The sequence below is a fragment of the Cherax quadricarinatus genome, unplaced genomic scaffold, assembly GCF_038502225.1.
Source record: "Cherax quadricarinatus isolate ZL_2023a unplaced genomic scaffold, ASM3850222v1 Contig148, whole genome shotgun sequence".
Lineage (NCBI taxonomy): Eukaryota > Metazoa > Arthropoda > Malacostraca > Decapoda > Parastacidae > Cherax > Cherax quadricarinatus.
Genome location: NW_027195174.1, coordinates 260,903 through 278,785, shown reverse-complemented (window position 1 = coordinate 278,785; position 17,883 = coordinate 260,903). Strand labels below are relative to the sequence as shown.

The 17,883-nt window shown below is 39.7% G+C and overlaps 1 protein-coding gene across 1 annotated transcript in view; it reads left to right on the top strand.

Moving 5' to 3' along the window:
- Positions 1-281: 281 nt before the first annotated feature.
- l(3)80Fj (lethal (3) 80Fj) overlaps positions 282-17,883 on the top strand; it is a gene marked incomplete at its 3' end in the record, with an annotated part of 271,490 nt that continues 253,888 nt past the window's right edge. Inside the window, 3 exon segments of the mRNA XM_070080109.1 lie at positions 282-511; positions 7,704-7,912; positions 16,692-16,827. Of these exon segments, the coding sequence (XP_069936210.1) occupies positions 387-511; positions 7,704-7,912; positions 16,692-16,827 (470 nt within the window).

Here is a 17,883-nt window from a genome sequence, read left to right as displayed (position 1 = left end):
CTGTATAAGCACAGCTTGCCAGTTTTGAACAGAACTTGCCAAAAATTGTGCATGAAAAAAGGGAAATTTTGTTTAGTCATTCTGTGGCCATTGACAACAGAGTATGTATGGAATGTATGAAATTGGAGGGTAGTGTGTGCTGACCCTTTAACTTTGATCAACGAGATGCAATGTAAGTGTAATGTTTACCAGCAGTCACTTTATAATGACTTTGCACTCTGTATAATTACGCATAACGTTTTATACCATAGTTTTTAAGAATTTTATTTATCATTTCATAATTGCTTATCACAAAGTTTGTATTTTTTTCCAGGGCTTTTGAAGATCATTTGAATATTAAAAATGTCAAGAAATCCAACAAAGTGTACAGTCACAAGGAGCAAATAATGATGCTTGAGGAACGTAAGAAAGAACTAGAAAGGAAGAGGAAGGAAGGCAAACTTGAACTAACACCCAAGCAAAAGGAAGTTCTCAAGGCTCAGACAGAAAAAGAAAATGCTATTCGGAAAAGGTAAGAACCTTTGTTTTCCATTTTTTCATTATTGTTAGTGTATGTTAAGCCTTTAACTGTGTTCGATGTATGCAAGTGCTGGTACTGTTTGATGTACTAGTATGCACCATTTTTTGTACCCACAAATCTGCCACCTGCCAATATTTTTTTACCTCAAGACTACTCTTTGGGTCTCATCTATTCATACATTTGAAAAAATCTAAGGCCAGAAGAGACCACACAGTGTATCATGGTTAACTACACAGGTGATGACTGTATGTCCAATGTACTAGTATGCCTCACTAGCAAAAGTAAACAAAGGAACCAGGAGCTGTTGTTCCACTACCAGGTCCTGTACCAGCACACAGTGTGCAGGTGGCTCAAAGATGACTTATTCAGTCAAAATTTATTAAAATTTCATGATATTAATGTTTGAATTCAGCCACAGAACAACTAGGTATAATGCCCTGGATAATCCAATAGTCAAACAGTATGAATAATTTCCATGTTTTGATGAATATTATACTCTAAAATAATTGTATTATTAGTATTCATTATACGTAGCCTTAGAAGACCAAAATGATAGAAAAAATAGGTTAGGTTCCAGGCTGTCGCTGGAAAGCAGACTTCACCGGAAGGCAGAACACCATTTTTTCCATTTATAAATGCATATAAATGCCAGAGAACAAGTTCACACTAAATTACATTAAGTTAGTAATAGAGCTAGGCATTAAAAACACACAAAGTAAAATACATTCACAGTACATTCATTACTTATCTTAAAGTACAGTATTTGTAATCTTAATGTAGGGAGAGAGGTGAGTAGTACTTATATGTAGGAAGTTAGGTGCAGGTAGCCCAGGTGTAGGTAGCCCTGGCTCCCCGTCTAGTACTTAATATACGATATTTAAAACATCCCAGAGAGGTAAAATACACATACAGTACACTCATTATTTGCCTTAAAATATGTGTAGTCTTAATATAGGTAGAGAGGCGAGTAGTATTTATTTGTAGGAAGTCAGTGTAGGTAGCCGGTAGGTGTAGCCCGCCTGGGCTACACCTACCGGCTACCTACACTGTGGCCCAGAGCCATATTATTAACATCGACATATCTTGCTTACTGAATTTAGTCATTTCTAACTACCTTTAGATGCCATCATAAACGAAGGGAGAAGTAATGAATAATTCATGCCGAAAATTGTAAACAAAAGCGGAGTGAGGGAGTGGCTGGGCCAAACGCAGATTCATACACGTTTTCTCTGATAGCTGAGCAGAGAAAACATAATGTTGTCCCTCTGCCCTGCTACCACACAGCTCCATAAGTATTATCATCAGAGCACATATAAAATATGCAATAAATGCCAGACAACAAGTTTACACTAACTTACATTAAGTATTACTTACTTTAAAATATTAATATTAATATGTGAGAGGTGAGTGGCAGGGTGTTTATTGAATAAAATCAGAATGGCACACCATCATCATCTAACTTGGCACTTAAAGCCACAGGCTTATGACTCCTCTTTTTATCACAGCTAAGCTTAGACGCCATTGTCAATGAGAACCAACTAGTTAATGAAAGAGTAAATGAAAGAGAGAACGAAATACAGAGTTGAGACAGTGTAAGAATACAAACTGAACAGGTAGTGGGCGATCACTTGGTCAGGTGAAATAAATGCGTATTAATATGTGTCTACTTTTAGTTCATTCACGTACGTTGGAAAGAGTTTGTAGATTAGTCTGTTTCAGACCCCAAAAAATACACGTACAAAAGCACTTACAAAAATACACTTGCATAATTGGTTGAGTTGGGAGCTGATCGTCCACCGCCAACACCACCCATACCACTGCATGAATGATATATTTTATTCATTTTAGAGTATGTATCAGATTTCTATGTTATTTATATTATTTATTATCTCACACTAGATGAAGTGAGATAGATAAATGAGCCATAGAGTTGGTATTAGCGAAATTATTGAAGTACAGAATTCCACTGGAATGGATTAATTGCATTTGAATTAATTTAAATGAGGAAAATTGACTCTGCAAACGAGCAAATCCAGTTGCGAGCAAGGTCATGGAACGGATTAAACTCGCAAGTAGAGGTTCCACTGTATATGGAATAGGTAGTAAGCTACTAAATGCTGTAAAGAGTTTTAAAAGAGGATAGTGAGGCTCAGGTTATGTAAAGGTGGGTCTTAGACAGGGATGTTTACTTGGAGTTTACCTGGAGAGAGTTTCATGGGTCAACCCCCCTACGGCCCGGTCTGTGACCAGGCCTCATGTGTAATGTCACCATGGTTGTTCAATATATTTATAGATGGGGTTGTAAAAGAAGTAAATGCTAGGGTATTGCAGAGAGGGCTGGGATCAAATACAATATGGGAATTGACACATACTTTTTGCTGATGATACTGTGCTTATGGGAGATTCTAAAGAAAAGTTGCAAAGGTTAGTGGATGAGTTTGGGAGAGTGTGTAAAGGTAGAAAGTTGAAAGTGAACATAGAAAAGAGTAAGGTGATGAGGGTATCAAATGATTTAGATAAAGAAAAATTGGATATCAAATTAGAGAGGAGGGGTATGGAAGAAGTGAATGTTTTCAGATATTTCGGAGTTGACTTGTCAGTGGATGGATGGATGAAGGATGAGGTTAACCATATAATTGATGAAGGAAAAAAGGTGAGTGGTGCATTGAGGTATATGCGGAGACAAAAAGTATTGTCTATGGAGGCAAAGAAAGGAATGTATGAAAATATAGTGGTACCAACACTTCATATGGGCGTGAAGCTTGGGTTGTAAATGCTGCAGCGAGGAGGCGGTGGATGTGTCCTGTCTAAGGGCAATGTTTATTATTATTTATTTATTATTTATTAACACACTGGCCGATTCCCACCAAGGCAGGGTGGCCCGAAAAAGAAAAACTTTCACCATCATCCACTCCATCACTGTCTTGCCAGAAGGGTGCTTTACACTACAGTTTTTAAACTGCAACATTAACACCCCTCCTTCAGAGTGCAGGCACTGTACTTCCCATCTCCAGGACTCGAGTCCGGCCTGCCGGTTTCCCTGAATCCCTTCATAAATGTTACTTTGCTCACACTCCAACAGCACATCAAGTATTAAAAACCATTTGTCTCCATTCACTCCTATCAAACACGCTCACGCATCTGCTGGAAGTCCAAGCCCCTCGCACACAAAACCTCCTTTACCCCCTCCCTCCAACCTTTCCTAGGCCGACCCCTACCCCGCCTTCCTTCCACTACAGACTGATACACTCTTGAAGTCATTCTGTTTCGCTCCATTCTCTCTACATGTCCGGACCACCTCAACAACCCTTCCTCAGCCCTCTGGACAACAGTTTTGGTAATCCTGCACCTCCTCCTAACTTCCAAATTACGAATTCTCTGCATTATATTCACACCACACATTGCCCTCCGACATGACATCTCCACTGCCTCCAGCCTTCTCCTCGCTGCAACATTCATCACCCATGCTTCGCACCCATATAAGAGCGTTGGTAAAACTATACTCTCATACATTCCCCTCTTTGCCTCCAAGGATAAAGTTCTTTGTCTCCACAGACTCCTAAGTGCACCGCTCACCCTTTTCCCCTCATCAATTCTATGATTCACCTCATCTTTCATAGACCCATCCACTGACATGTCCACTCCCAAATATCTGAATACATTCACCTCCTCCATACTCTCTCCCTCCAATCTGATATCCAATCTTTCATCACCTAATCTTTTTGTTATCCTCATAACCTTACTCTTTCCTGTATTCACTTTTAATTTTCTTCTTTTGCATACCCTACCAAATTCATCCACCAACCTCTGCAACTTCTCTTCAGAATCTCCCAAGAGCACAGTGTCATCAGCGAAGAGCAACTGTGACAAATCCCACTTTGTGTGATTCTTTATCTTTTAACTCCACGCCTCTTGCCAAGACCCTCGCATTTACTTCTCTTACAACCTCATCTATAAATATATTAAACAACCACGTGTGGTGTAAATATTATGCAGAGAATTCAGAGTGTGGAAATTAGGAGACGGTGTGGAGTTAATAAAAGTATTAGTCAGAGGTGGGTTGGTCATTTAGAGAGAATGGATCAAAGTAGAATGACATGGAGAGCGTATAAATCTGTAGGGGAAGGAAGGCAGGGTAGGGGTTGTCCTCGAAAAGGTTGGAGGGAGGGGGTAAAGGAGGTTTTGTGGGCAAAGGGGTTTGGACTTCCAGCAAGCATGGTGAGCGTGTTAAATAGGAGTGAATGGAGACGAATGGTATTTGGGACCTGATGAGCTGTTGGAGTGTGAGCAGGGTAATATTTAGTGAAGGGATTCAGGGAAACCGGTTATTTTTATATAGCCAGACTTGAGTACTGGAAATGGGAAGTACAATGCCTGCACCTTAAAGGAAGGGTTTGGGATATTGGCAGTTTGGAGGGATATGTTGTGTATCTTTATACGTATATGCTTCTAAACTGTTATTCTGAGCACCTCTGCAAAAACGGTGATTATGCGTTAGTGAGGTGAAAGTGTTGAATGATGATGAAAATATTTTCTTTTTGGGGATTTTCCTTCTTTTTGGGTCACCCTGCCTAGGTGGGAGACTGCTAACTTGTTAAAAAAAAAAATCTGACTGCAGAAAGATTCTGCCAATGATTGGACTTAACTCTGTTCAAACTTTTTTTTAAGACAGTGTTCATCAGTAAGGTTTACCTGGTGCCTTCAACAGGCAAATTTTTATGTCACAAGTAATACCTACGTGTTTTGGTCTGACAGAAATGTTTGCTCCTTTTGCATTTTTTATCTACATCAGGACAGCTGTCATTTCCTTTCATACTTACATATATTAAGTTTTTAATTACAACAAAAGCTCACGGAAGTAAATAAACTGTTTTGGGAAACCATCCAGACAGCTCTGCCTGTGTTTGTCACCTAGGGATGGGTTACCACGAACAGTCAGGTATGATGTAATTATGTGTTATAGTGTAACCTTGTGCCTTATAGAAGGCAATTTTTAGCTTTACATAATATTGGGCTTAGATGCAGGAGAGGTCGAACTCTGTGGTTAAAATAATGTCATTCATTATGAGTGTCTTCTGCAAATCAGTTAAATTTAAGGAGAGTGATCTGTGGATGAGAGACTGTCTTGAATCATTAGTGATGACTGTTTCCAACACTGTTGTTCAGCAATCTTGTAGTTTTAGCTTATCAAATGTGCTGGCCATCTTGTTGCTACCCTGACAGAATGCCACTGTAAGGTGCCCTGACTAATGCATCATTGACCCGATGCTTCTTGCGCCTGCCTTATCTGCTGCTATATAATGTAAATCTCTCATAACCTATATTGGATTGCTCATGGTAGTTTTATCAAAGTGTTTAACCCTTCAACTGTCCAAACATAAATCTATGTTCACTCGCATGGTGCTCCGAATATTTCAAAAAATAAATAAAATCATTTTTTCTTTTAAAATGAAGAGCACATTTTTCTACATGTTATAGGATGAAAAAAAAAAATTTAGGTTCAGTACTTGCCAAGATATAAGACTGTGAAGTTGGCTCTTAATGCTCACCTGTCAGCAACATTGACTCCTGCTGCTTGCAGAAGTGTTGCCTATATACATTTTTTTCTAATTTTTATTTTAATTTATATATTTTTTATGTTCTGATAATTGCAGTTTATAATAGTTCTTGTGATTTCATAGCCAGTATTTGTTCTGACACTAAGTTTAGGTACTGAAATAGTGCTCAAATAGACACAATCACATTGACAGGTGAACATTTACACCTGCTTGGGTTATTTACTATTGTCTAGAAATATATGCAAAGTATTTTTAGGTCCCAGCAATGTTTTAGATACCCTGGCATATACCTTGAAGCATGTTGTTATGAGAGGCATTCCTATACTGTTGACAGCCCAGTGACATTTGATAAATACCCACTGCTCCAGCTAACCTTCGGTGTATTTGTTATCATGGTTACACACAAACATGCCTTGTCTCTGTCTTTCTATCTGCCTGCCTGTCACATTTTCAAAACAAAGATCTACACACTCCATAGCTGTTCTCCACATGGTGTATCCCAACAACTTTTGTCCTTCTCTCTTCTTGACATAACTCTGGGCTAACCAGTGTTTTGACACACTTTAGTCACCCTGGGTATGGTGGCCACTACTTAAATTATAAAAACTCACCCCTGGAGCACACACAATGCCCCAAAAGATAGAAAGAAGGACCCAGAGATCTTGCCACCTCCATGTCCACAAGAGAAGATGGTGTTAGGACATCTGTTATCAGATCGATGACGTTTGATAAATGGGTGCTTGGGGAACCCTGACTTTATTTGTTTTCACTGATGCACACAAACATGTTTCTGTTTATCTGTCTGTCTGTCTATCTTTGCCTGGAATTTTTTGATTATCCTAGGTAATTTATGCTATGTATAATTGTACTTACTTGTACATGTGAGACAGAGATATAGACAGACAGAGATATAGACAGATATAGATAGACACAGATATAGACAGATAGAGAGAGAGAGAGAGACAGCCAGAAACAGCCAGAGCAAGCCAGCTGGCCAGCCTGCCGAATAAATAAGAACATAAAGAAGAAGGAACACTGCAGCAGGCCTTCTGGCTCATGCAAGGCAAGTACATGTCACCCTCCCCCTCTGGCTTAGACCAATGACCTACCTAGTCAGGTCATCCATTGAAGGAAGGAGCATGACATCAGACTTAGTAGCACAAGCTACTAGTCTGATGTTCATGTATTTACCTAACCCATTTTTACTTTCCTCTTAAAATGGGAGTGTTAATGCGACATGGCATCAGTGAATCCCTGGTGTTTGCCACGCTATTTGCTCTAGCTGGCGCTCAGTTGAACTGGTGCTCCCACAAGGTACTAAGTGCTCCCAGATTTTTTAATAGTGCGCACACTGAGTGCACAGACCCATTCATTCATGTCTAGGCGACTAAAGCCTATTGTGCCAAATTTGAAGGAATGAAAAATAAAATGTTGATCTACGTTTGGAGTGCTACGCGTGCAAACGTAGATATACGTTTGGACAGTTTAAAGGTTAATACATTGGTGTCTTATTTACCAGTTATTTACAGGCTGGAGAAGAGTCACAGTAAGTTAAAATAATGGAAAGCTTTGTATAGTAAATGATCAGTTTTGACCATTATAACTACATTTTTTTCTTATTACAGAGTTAAAGATTTGTTGGAAAGTGTTTCAAGTTCAGTTTCCCTGCTTGAGGCTGCTGTAGTTGGTAATGTGGAGGATCTGTCACCTCACTTCACAACCCTCATTCCACTGCTCACCTGGGCGCTTCGCTCTACCCTCATAGCCTCGAAGATGTGCAATATCTTTGTCAGCTTACGTTCTGCAGTCTTCGAAACAGAGGATGATGTTTACGGTAAATTACCATAGTGTATTTTAAAAATAAATTGTACTCGTGTTTCTGAAAATTAAATTTTGTCATTGAAGCTGCTAGTTTACTGTGTACCCCATATCCATCCAGTGGACAGTAGTGCAAGAGTATGCAGATAGACAAAAGGCCTAGGAAATAGGAACCAAAAGGGTTAGCAGGCTACATCTGCATTTAGATCTGCAATTGACTTATCTGTTACAAGCAAATTTAGGAAATTTGCTTAACCCCTTGAGGGTCCAGACTCACAATCTGAAGTGTCCACAGGGTCCAAGAATTTAAAAGAAATTGTTTTTTCTTATGGTAGAAAATCTTTTTCTGAAGGTAATAAAACAAAAAGTATATGAGCTGATGGAAAATTTATGAAATTACACTTGTGAATTTTGATGTGTCAGTGATATTTATGCATTGGTGATTTTGCCCACTTTACTCTTGTTTTAGGCCAATTACATTGTCCCAGTCAATCAAATTCTTAGCTATTTCATTTCGCTAGTATTTCTTCTATTTTATTGATTAAGCATAAGAAACTATGCCCAATCAACTACTTCAGCTACCCAATAAATTAATCAGAATTTTATAATTTGTTCAGTTTCACACAAATTTCTAAATATTTCATTTTCAAAATTTGGTCCAGAATAAACACTCCAGGCATTCGTGGCACTGAAAAAATAACATTTCCTCACTTCATTACTTACGTTTCCAGGCTTCACACATGAATTCCATTTTGATTTTTTGTTCACATCAAAAAATAGGTAGTAGGTTGGTAGACAGCAACCACCCAGGGAAGTACTACTGTCCTGCCAGATGACTGTGAAACAGAAACCTGTAACTGTTTTGCATGATGGTAGGATTGCTGGTTTCTTTTTCTGTCTCATAAACACGCTAGATAACAGGGATATCTTGCTACTCCTACTTACACTTTGGTCACACTTCACAGACACGCACATGCATATATATATATACATACATCTAGGTTTTCTCCTTTTTCTAAATAGCTCTTGTTCTTCTTTATTTCTTCTATTGTCCATGGGGAAGTGGAAAAGAATCTTTCCTCCGTAAGCCATGCGTGTCGTATGAGGCGACTAAAATGCCGGGAGCAATGGGCTAGTAACCCCTTCTCCTGTAGACACTTACTAAAAAAGAGAAGAAGAAAAATTTTATAAAACTGGGATGCTTGAATGTGCGTGGATGTAGTGCGGATGACAAGAAACAGATGATTGCTGATGTTATGAATGAAAAGAAGTTGGATGTCCTGGCCCTAAGCGAAACAAAGCTGAAGGGGGTAGGAGAGTTTCAGTGGGGGGAAATAAATGGGATTAAATCTGGAGTATCTGAGAGAGTTAGAGCAAAGGAAGGGGTAGCAGTAATGTTAAATGATCAGTTATGGAAGGAGAAAAGAGAATATGAATGTGTAAATTCAAGAATTATGTGGATTAAAGTAAAGGTTGGATGCGAGAAGTGGGTCATAATAAGCGTGTATGCACCTGGAGAAGAGAGGAATGCAGAGGAGAGAGAGAGATTTTGGGAGATGTTAAGTGAATGTATAGGAGCCTTTGAACCAAGTGAGAGAGTAATTGTGGTAGGGGACCTGAATGCTAAAGTAGGAGAAACTTTTAGAGAGGGTGTGGTAGGTAAGTTTGGGGTGCCAGGTGTAAATGATAATGGGAGCCCTTTGATTGAACTTTGTATAGAAAGGGGTTTAGTTATAGGTAATACATATTTTATGAAAAAGAGGATAAATAAGTATACAAGATATGATGTAGGGCGAAATGACAGTAGTTTGTTGGATTATGTATTGGTAGATAAAAGACTGTTGAGTAGACTTCAGGATGTACATGTTTATAGAGGGGCCACAGATATATCAGATCACTTTCTAGTTGTAGCTACACTGAGAGTAAAAGGTAGATGGGATACAAGGAGAATAGAAGCATCAGGGAAGAGAGAGGTGAAGGTTTATAAACTAAAAGAGGAGGCAGTTAGGGAAAGATATAAACAGCTATTGGAGGATAGATGGGCTAATGAGAGCATAGGCAATGGGGTCGAAGAGGTATGGGGTAGGTTTAAAAATGTAGTGTTAGAGTGTTCAGCAGAAGTTTGTGGTTACAGGAAAGTGGGTGCGGGAGGGAAGAGGAGCGATTGGTGGAATGATGATGTAAAGAGAGTAGTAAGGGAGAAAAAGTTAGCATATAAGAAGTTTTTACAAAGTAGAAGTGATGCAAGGAGGGAAGAGTATATGGAGAAAAAGAGAGAGGTTAAGAGAGTGGTGAAGCAATGTAAAAAGAGAGCAAATGAGAGAGTGGGTGAGATGTTATCAACAAATTTTGTTGAAAATAAGAAAAAGTTTTGGAGTGAGATTAACAAGTTAAGAAAGCCTAGAGAACAAATGGATTTGTCAGTTAAAAATAGGAGAGGAGAGTTATTAAATGGAGAGTTAGAGGTATTGGGAAGATGGAGGGAATATTTTGAGGAATTGTTAAATGTTGATGAAGATAGGGAAGCTGTGATTTCGTGTATAGGACAACGAGGAATAACATCTTGTAGGAGTGAGGAAGAGCCAGTTGTGAGTGTGGGGGAAGTTCGTGAGGCAGTAGGTAAAATGAAAGGGGGTAAGGCAGCCGGGATTGATGGGATAAAGGTAGAAATGTTAAAAGCAGGTGGGGATATAGTTTTGGAGTGGTTGGTGCAATTATTTAATAAATGTATGGAAGAGGGTAAGGTACCTAGGGATTGGCAGAGAGCATGCATAGTTCCTTTGTATAAAGGCAAAGGGGATAAAAGAGAGTGCAAAAATTATACGGGGATAAGTCTGCTGAGTATACCTGGTAAAGAGTATGGTAGAGTTATTATTGAAAGAATTAAGAGTAAGACGGAGAATAGGATAGCAGATGAACAAGGAGGCTTTAGGAAAGGTAGGGGGTGTGTGGACCAGGTGTTTACAGTGAAACATATAAGTGAACAGTATTTAGATAAGGCTAAAGAGGTCATTGTGGCATTTATGGATTTGGAAAAGGCGTATGACAGGGTGGATAGGGGGGCAATGTGGCAGATGTTGCAAGTGTATGGTGTAGGAGGTAGGTTACTGAAAGCAGTGAAGAGTTTTTACGAGGATAGTGAGGCTCAAGTTAGAGTATGTAGGAAAGAGGGAAATTATTTCCCAGTAAAAGTAGGCCTTAGACAAGGATGTGTGATGTCACCGTGGTTGTTTAATATATTTATAGATGGGGTTGTAAGAGAAGTAAATGCGAGGGTCTTGACAAGAGGCGTGGAGTTAAAAGATAAAGAATCACACACAAAGTGGGAGTTGTCACAGCTGCTCTTTGCTGATGACACTGCTCTTGGGAGATTCTGAAGAGAAGCTGCAGAGATTGGTACATGAATTTGGTAGGGTGTGCAAAAGAAGAAAATTAAAGGTGAATACAGGAAAGAGTAAGGTTATGAGGATAACAAAAAGATTAGGTGATGAAAGATTGAATATCAGATTGGAGGGAGAGTGTATGGAGGAGGTGAATGTATTCAGATATTTGGGAGTGGACGTGTCAGCGGATGGGTCTATGAAAGATGAGGTGAATCATAGAATTGATGAGGGAAAAAGAGTGAGTGGTGCACTTAGGAGTCTGTGGAGACAAAGAACTTTGTCCTTGGAGGCAAAGAGGGAAATGTATGAGAGTATAGTTTTACCAACGCTCTTATATGGGTGTGAAGCATGGGTGATGAATGTTGCAGCGAGGAGAAGGCTGGAGGCAGTGGAGATGTTATGTCTGAGGGCAATGTGTGGTGTGAATATTATGCAGAGAATTCGTAGTTTGGAAGTTAGGAGGAGGTGCGGGATTACCAAAACTGTTGTCCAGAGGGCTGAGGAAGGGTTGTTGAGGTGGTTCGGACATGTAGAGAGAATGGAGCGAAACAGAATGACTACAAGAGTGTATCAGTCTGTAGTGGAAGGAAGGCGGGGTAGGGGTCGGCCTAGGAAAGGTTGGAGAGAGGGGGTAAAGGAGGTTTTGTGTGCGAGGGGCTTGGACTTCCAGCAGGTATGCGTGAACCATACCCCCGGCCGGGATTGAACCCGCGGTCATAGTCTCAAAACTCCAGCCCGTCGCGTTAGCCACTAGACCAGCTAGCCACAATGAGATTCATCCAACTAGGTATATTTCTACACCATAGGAAGGTTAGCACAGGCACCTCTGTGACCACAAATGCAAGTTTTTACAGACGAATCTCCAGCTAGCGTGGCCGTGACGAACTCTAGCTCAAGTCCCTTCACTGCCGTCAACATGACTTAAGAAATCATAATGACACGATTGCAAATAAACCATACCCTCGGCCGGGATTGAACCCGCGGTCATAGTCTCAAAACTCCAGCCCGTCGCGTTAGCCACTAGACCAGCTAGCCACAATAAGATTCATCCAACTAGGTATATTTCTACACCATAGGAAGGTGGCTAGCTGGTCTAGTGGCTAACACGACGGGCTGGAGTTTTGAGACTCTATGACCGCGGGTTCAATCCCGGCCGGGGGTATGGTTTATTTGCAATCGTGTCATTACGATTTCTTAAGTCAGGTATGCGTGAGCGTGTTTGATAGGAGTGAATGGAGACAAATGGTTTTTAATACTTGACGTGCTTTTGGAGTGTGAGCAAAGTAACATTTATGAAGGGGTTCAGGGAAACCGGCAGGCCGGACTTGAGTCCTGGAGATGGGAAGTACAGTGCCTGCACTCTGAAGGAGGGGTGTTAATGTTGCAGTTTAAAAACTGTAGTGTAAAGCACCCTTCTGGCAAGACAGTGATGGAGTGAATGATGGTGAAAGTTTTTCTTTTTCGGGCCACCCTGCCTTGGTGGGAATCGGCCAGTGTGATAATAAAAAATAATAAAATAATAATCAAAAAATAGAAGATTTACAGTTATGTAATGTTGCAGTAATTGTATAAATAATATCAGTGCAATCTTGAACACACATTAGACCCAACAGTTGTATTGGATGCGTGATGTGATTTGTTTACTCTTGAACATAGGCAAAAATGTAACATTCCACTACTTTGAGCTCAGTTTCACTCAAAATTATCCCTATTTCTGTAATATGTCTTAAATTCTATCAAATGAGACAAGAAACTGCCAATACAACCATAAAAACCATATATAAATACACCACAAAGTCACTGTTTTAATCCAAAAACACGATCGCAATTTTTTTTCTCATGCACTGTGTGCTGCAGGATTTCTTTTACATGGTGCACACTTACTACATAGACCCATTCTCTCATATCTAGGCCCAAATTTAAGGCTCACAGCTTATCTGAGTTAGCTGAGCTCTTGATGTAGTACTACAGCTTGGACCCTGGCTTCACAGCCATAGAACTACAGCACCACCCCTCAAAGGGTTAATGTCTGGTATTTTATTTTCATTAATAAGATATTTTGACATATCACATAAGTTATAATACTGTCTGTCTCTATATTCTTTACAGAGTGGACAATGAAGCACATAATGTTAAAAAAAAAAAAAAAGTGACCATAGGGCTGGCCACCTTTGATTAACCCTTTCAGGGTTTCTGGCGTACTAGTACGGCTTACGCACCAGGGTTATTGACGTACTAGCACGTGTAAATTCTAGTGCCTTCAGATCTAGGGAGAGAGAGCTGGTAGGCCTACATATGAAAGAATGGGTCTATGTGGTCAGTGTGCACAGTATAAAGAAATCCTGCAGCACACAGTGCGTAATGAGAACAAAAAACTTTGACCGTGTTTTAGGTTTAATTAAAACGGCGACTTTGCACTGTATTATTGTATGGTATTTATGATTGTATTCTACTTTTCCTGGTCTCATTTTATAGAATGGAAGAGATTTTACAGAAACTGAGATGATTTTGATTGGTTTCATGATGAAAAGCACCTTGAAATTGAGCTCAAAGTAGCAGAAATGTTCGATTTTTGCCAAAGTTCAAAAGTAAACAAATCATGCCATGCATCCAATACACGTCAACTGGTGAGTCTAATATTCTTTCACAAGTGCGCTGATATTATTTATACCATTTCTACACTAATGTGGTAGTCTGCATAACAGTAAATCTTCTATTTTTTTTTTTTGTGGGAATAAAAATTCAAAGTGGAAAACAAAAGACATGTAAGAGGGGCCTGGGAATGTGACTAATGAACAGAGAAAATGAATGTTATTTTAGTGCCAGGAAAGTCTGCTTTGTTTATTCTAGACCCTATTTGGAAATTGGCACCTCTTGAAATTTGTGTAAAATTGGCCTTGAGAAGTTGAATACAGAAGCATACAAAGTATGTATGAAATATGTACCATTGAGGAAACCCAGAAGAAGATCAAATATAGAGAGAGAGCGTAGGAGATGGTACAGAAGAAGAAAACAGGTTACTGAACTGCTTAAAAACACAGATATGCTACAGCAGAGGAAAGATAGACTTAGCAGAAAGATCACTGAATTAGAGCAAAAACTTAGGATGTCATACCTCACAGAAGAAGTACAAAGGGAACAAAAGGCCATACAGGATATTGCAAGAAACCCAAAATATTTCTATTCCTATGTGAAATCCAAGCTACGAACTACCTGTAGAATTGGACCACTACTGAGAGGAGACTCATATACTGACGATGAACAGGAAATTAATGAAATCCGAAAAGAACAGTAGGAGTTGGCGTTCAGCAACCCACTAAATGAGAGCAAGGTAGAAAAAGCAGAAATTTTTTTTCACTCCAGAAGAAGGCTGCACAGACCAACTAACTGACATAGTACAAATCCCATAGATTTCGAAAAGGAATGGAAAACGTGCCCACTCACTCAGCACCTGGACCAGATTCATGGAATGCTCTATTTATAAAGAAGTGCAAAGTACCACTAGCATGAGCCCTCAGTATTCTTTGGAGAGAGAGCTTAGATCTAGGTGAAATACCGGAGGCCTTAAAGAGTGCAGACATAGCTCCTTTGCATAAGGGAGGTAGTAGGGCACTAGCTATAAATTACAGACCAGTAGCCCTAGCCTCTCACATCATAAAAATCTTTGAAAGAGTGATGAGATGGCAGGTTACAAATTTCATGGACCATCACAACCAACATAACCCAAACCAGCATGGTTTTAGAGCAGGAAGATCATGTCTGTCACAGCTGCTGAACCATTGTGACAGAATTACAGAGGCACTGGAAGACTATGTGATTTACACAGATTTTGCAAAGGCATTTGACAAATGCGATCATGGAGTGATAGCGCACAAAATGAAGGCCATGGGCATTATGGGGAAGGTAGGCAGATAGATTTTCAGTTTCCTAACACACAGAACACAAAAAGTAGTAGTGAACAGAGCAAGATCCAGCATTAGTGAGGTCAAAAGCTCAGTGCCCCAAGGCACTGTCCTGGCACCTCTGCTGTTCCTCATCCTCATAACAGATATAGACAAAAACACCCGGCACACTTTTGCAGATGACACTAAAATAAGCATGAAAGTCAGTACGGTAGAGGACGCTGAAAAAGTACAGGAAGACATTAACAGGGTTTTCCAGTAGGCAGTGGAGAACAACATGACGTTCAATGGTGATAAGTTCCAGCTGCTTAGGTATTGAAAGAATGAAGAACTCAAAAAGAGCACTATAGTATGCAAAACTCAAGAGGGTCACCAAATAGAACCTAAGGAGCACGTAAATGACCTAGGAATAATTATGTCAGCGGACCTTTCTTTTAAAGACCATAACAAGACAAAGATCACGACAGCCAGGAAAATGATGGGGTGGGTATTGAGAACTTTCAAAACAAGGTAAGTAATGCCAATGGTGACACTCTTCAAATCGCTCGTGCTCCCTCACTTAGAATATTGCTCAGTGCTGACGGCCCCGTTCAAGGCAGGAGAAGTATCGGAGCTGGAACAAATACAGAGATCGTTTACGGCTCACGTTGAGCCAGTAGAGCACCTAAACTACTGGGAATGCCTGCAAGTCTTGAACACGTACTCATTGGAGCAGAGGAGAGAGAGGTACATGATAATATATACCAGGAAGGTACTCAAGGGCTTGGTCCCAAATCTGCACACTGCCATAACAACATACTGGAGTGAGAGATATGGGAGAAAGTGTAAAATATCAGAAATCAGATATCTGAAAAACTGCTGGAACAAGTGTAGAAGCCTTCAAGAAGAAACTGGACAAGCATCTTTGCCAGGTGCCAGATCAACCAGGCTGTGATGGATATGTGGGGCAGCAGGCCTCCAGCAGCAACAGCCTGGTTGACCAGGCAAGCACCAGGCTAGCCTGGCAAATGGTTGGGCTCAGAGAGTAGATAAACTCTCGAAACTCTTCAAAGGTAAGGTATATCAAAGCAGTGTTGAGGTGCAGCAGTGTTTTGACAGTACATCACTAACAAGTATACAGCTTCCAGTACTAGACTTGGAAATTAATGAAGTGTACTAGTGATAGCAGTCTGTTGTTATGCTATTTTTAAATAGGCTGATAAACCAGGAAAGGTAAATAATATTAACAAAACTCTTTTACTAAAACACAAATACAGTGATGCCTTGAGTTACGAACTTAATTCGTTCCAGAAGGCTGTTCGAGTGCTGATATTAAAGGAATTTATTCCTTTAAGGAATAATGTAAGCACCTGCAAAAGCACTTACAAAATGCACTTAAATAATTGTTCGAGTTGGGAGCTGTTCGAAACTTGAGGTACCACTGTGTGCGTATTATAATGAATGCTCTATAATTAAATATAGATTTAATTTTGAGGCTAAAGTTTTTAATAAAGACGTTTGTTATTTGCAGCACACACCGTGGCCCGTACTACTGTGCGAGTGTGTGAACCCATTATGAAACTGCCTGATGACTGGCTTGGAGAAAAACTGGATGATGCTGCTCTCAGAACATTGAAGATGATCCATACTGCTACCGTTCCAAAGAAGTGTGTATAGTCTTGCAATGGTTTTTAATGCATTAAGATCACAGTTAACAGGTGATATCACAATACACAGAACAAACAGTGTGAAAAATAGTGAACTTCCAAGCACTTACATGATTTCTTATATTGTCAAGGAACTGTAAGAACAAAAGATCAACAGAAGGCATATAAGGGTGAGATTACACCTTGTGGTCAAAATTGAGCACCTGACCCGTTATGATGATATGGATAGGTGGTCAAGGACCCATCAGACAGAGCTTATGTTCTACCCAAACTTTTAAGATTTTAGCTTAACGAATATATCTTCAGTTCTTCCTAAATTTATTGATTATAAATGAGTTTAATTTGTATAATCCTAAAACCAACATTCACATTAATTTCAAAATTTATTTTTATGAAACAATTATATTATAGGGGAATAAGCCTGTTGAGTATACCTGGTAAAGTGTATGGTATAGTTATTACTGTAAGAATTAAGAGTAAGATGGAGAGCAGGATTGCAGATGAACAAAGAAGCTTTAGGAAGGGTAGGGGGTGTGTAGACCAAGTGTTTACAGTGAAACATATAAGTGAGTAGTATTTAGATATGAGTAAAGAGGTTTTTGGCATTTATGGATTTGGAAAAGGCGTATGATAGGATGGATAAGGGGCAGTGTGGCGGCAAATGTTGCAGATGTATGGAATAGGAGGATGGTTACTGAAAGCAGTGGAGAGTGTTTATAACAATAGTGAGGCTCTGGTTAGAGTATGCAGGAGAAAGGGAGATTATTTCCAAGTAAAAGTAGGCCTTAGACAGGGATATATGATATCACGATTGTTCGGTATATTTATAGATGTCGTTGTAAGAGGAGTGAATGCTCAGGTGTTAGCAAGAGGCGTGGAATTAAAAGCTAAAGAATCTAACACAAAGTGGAAGTTGTCGTAGTTGCTTTTTACTGATGACACTGTGCTTTTGGTAGATTATGAAGAGAAGTTGCAGAGGTTGGTGGATGAGTTTGGTAGGGTATGTAAAAGAAGGAAATTAAAAGTGAACATTGGAAAGAGTTTGATGATGAGGAT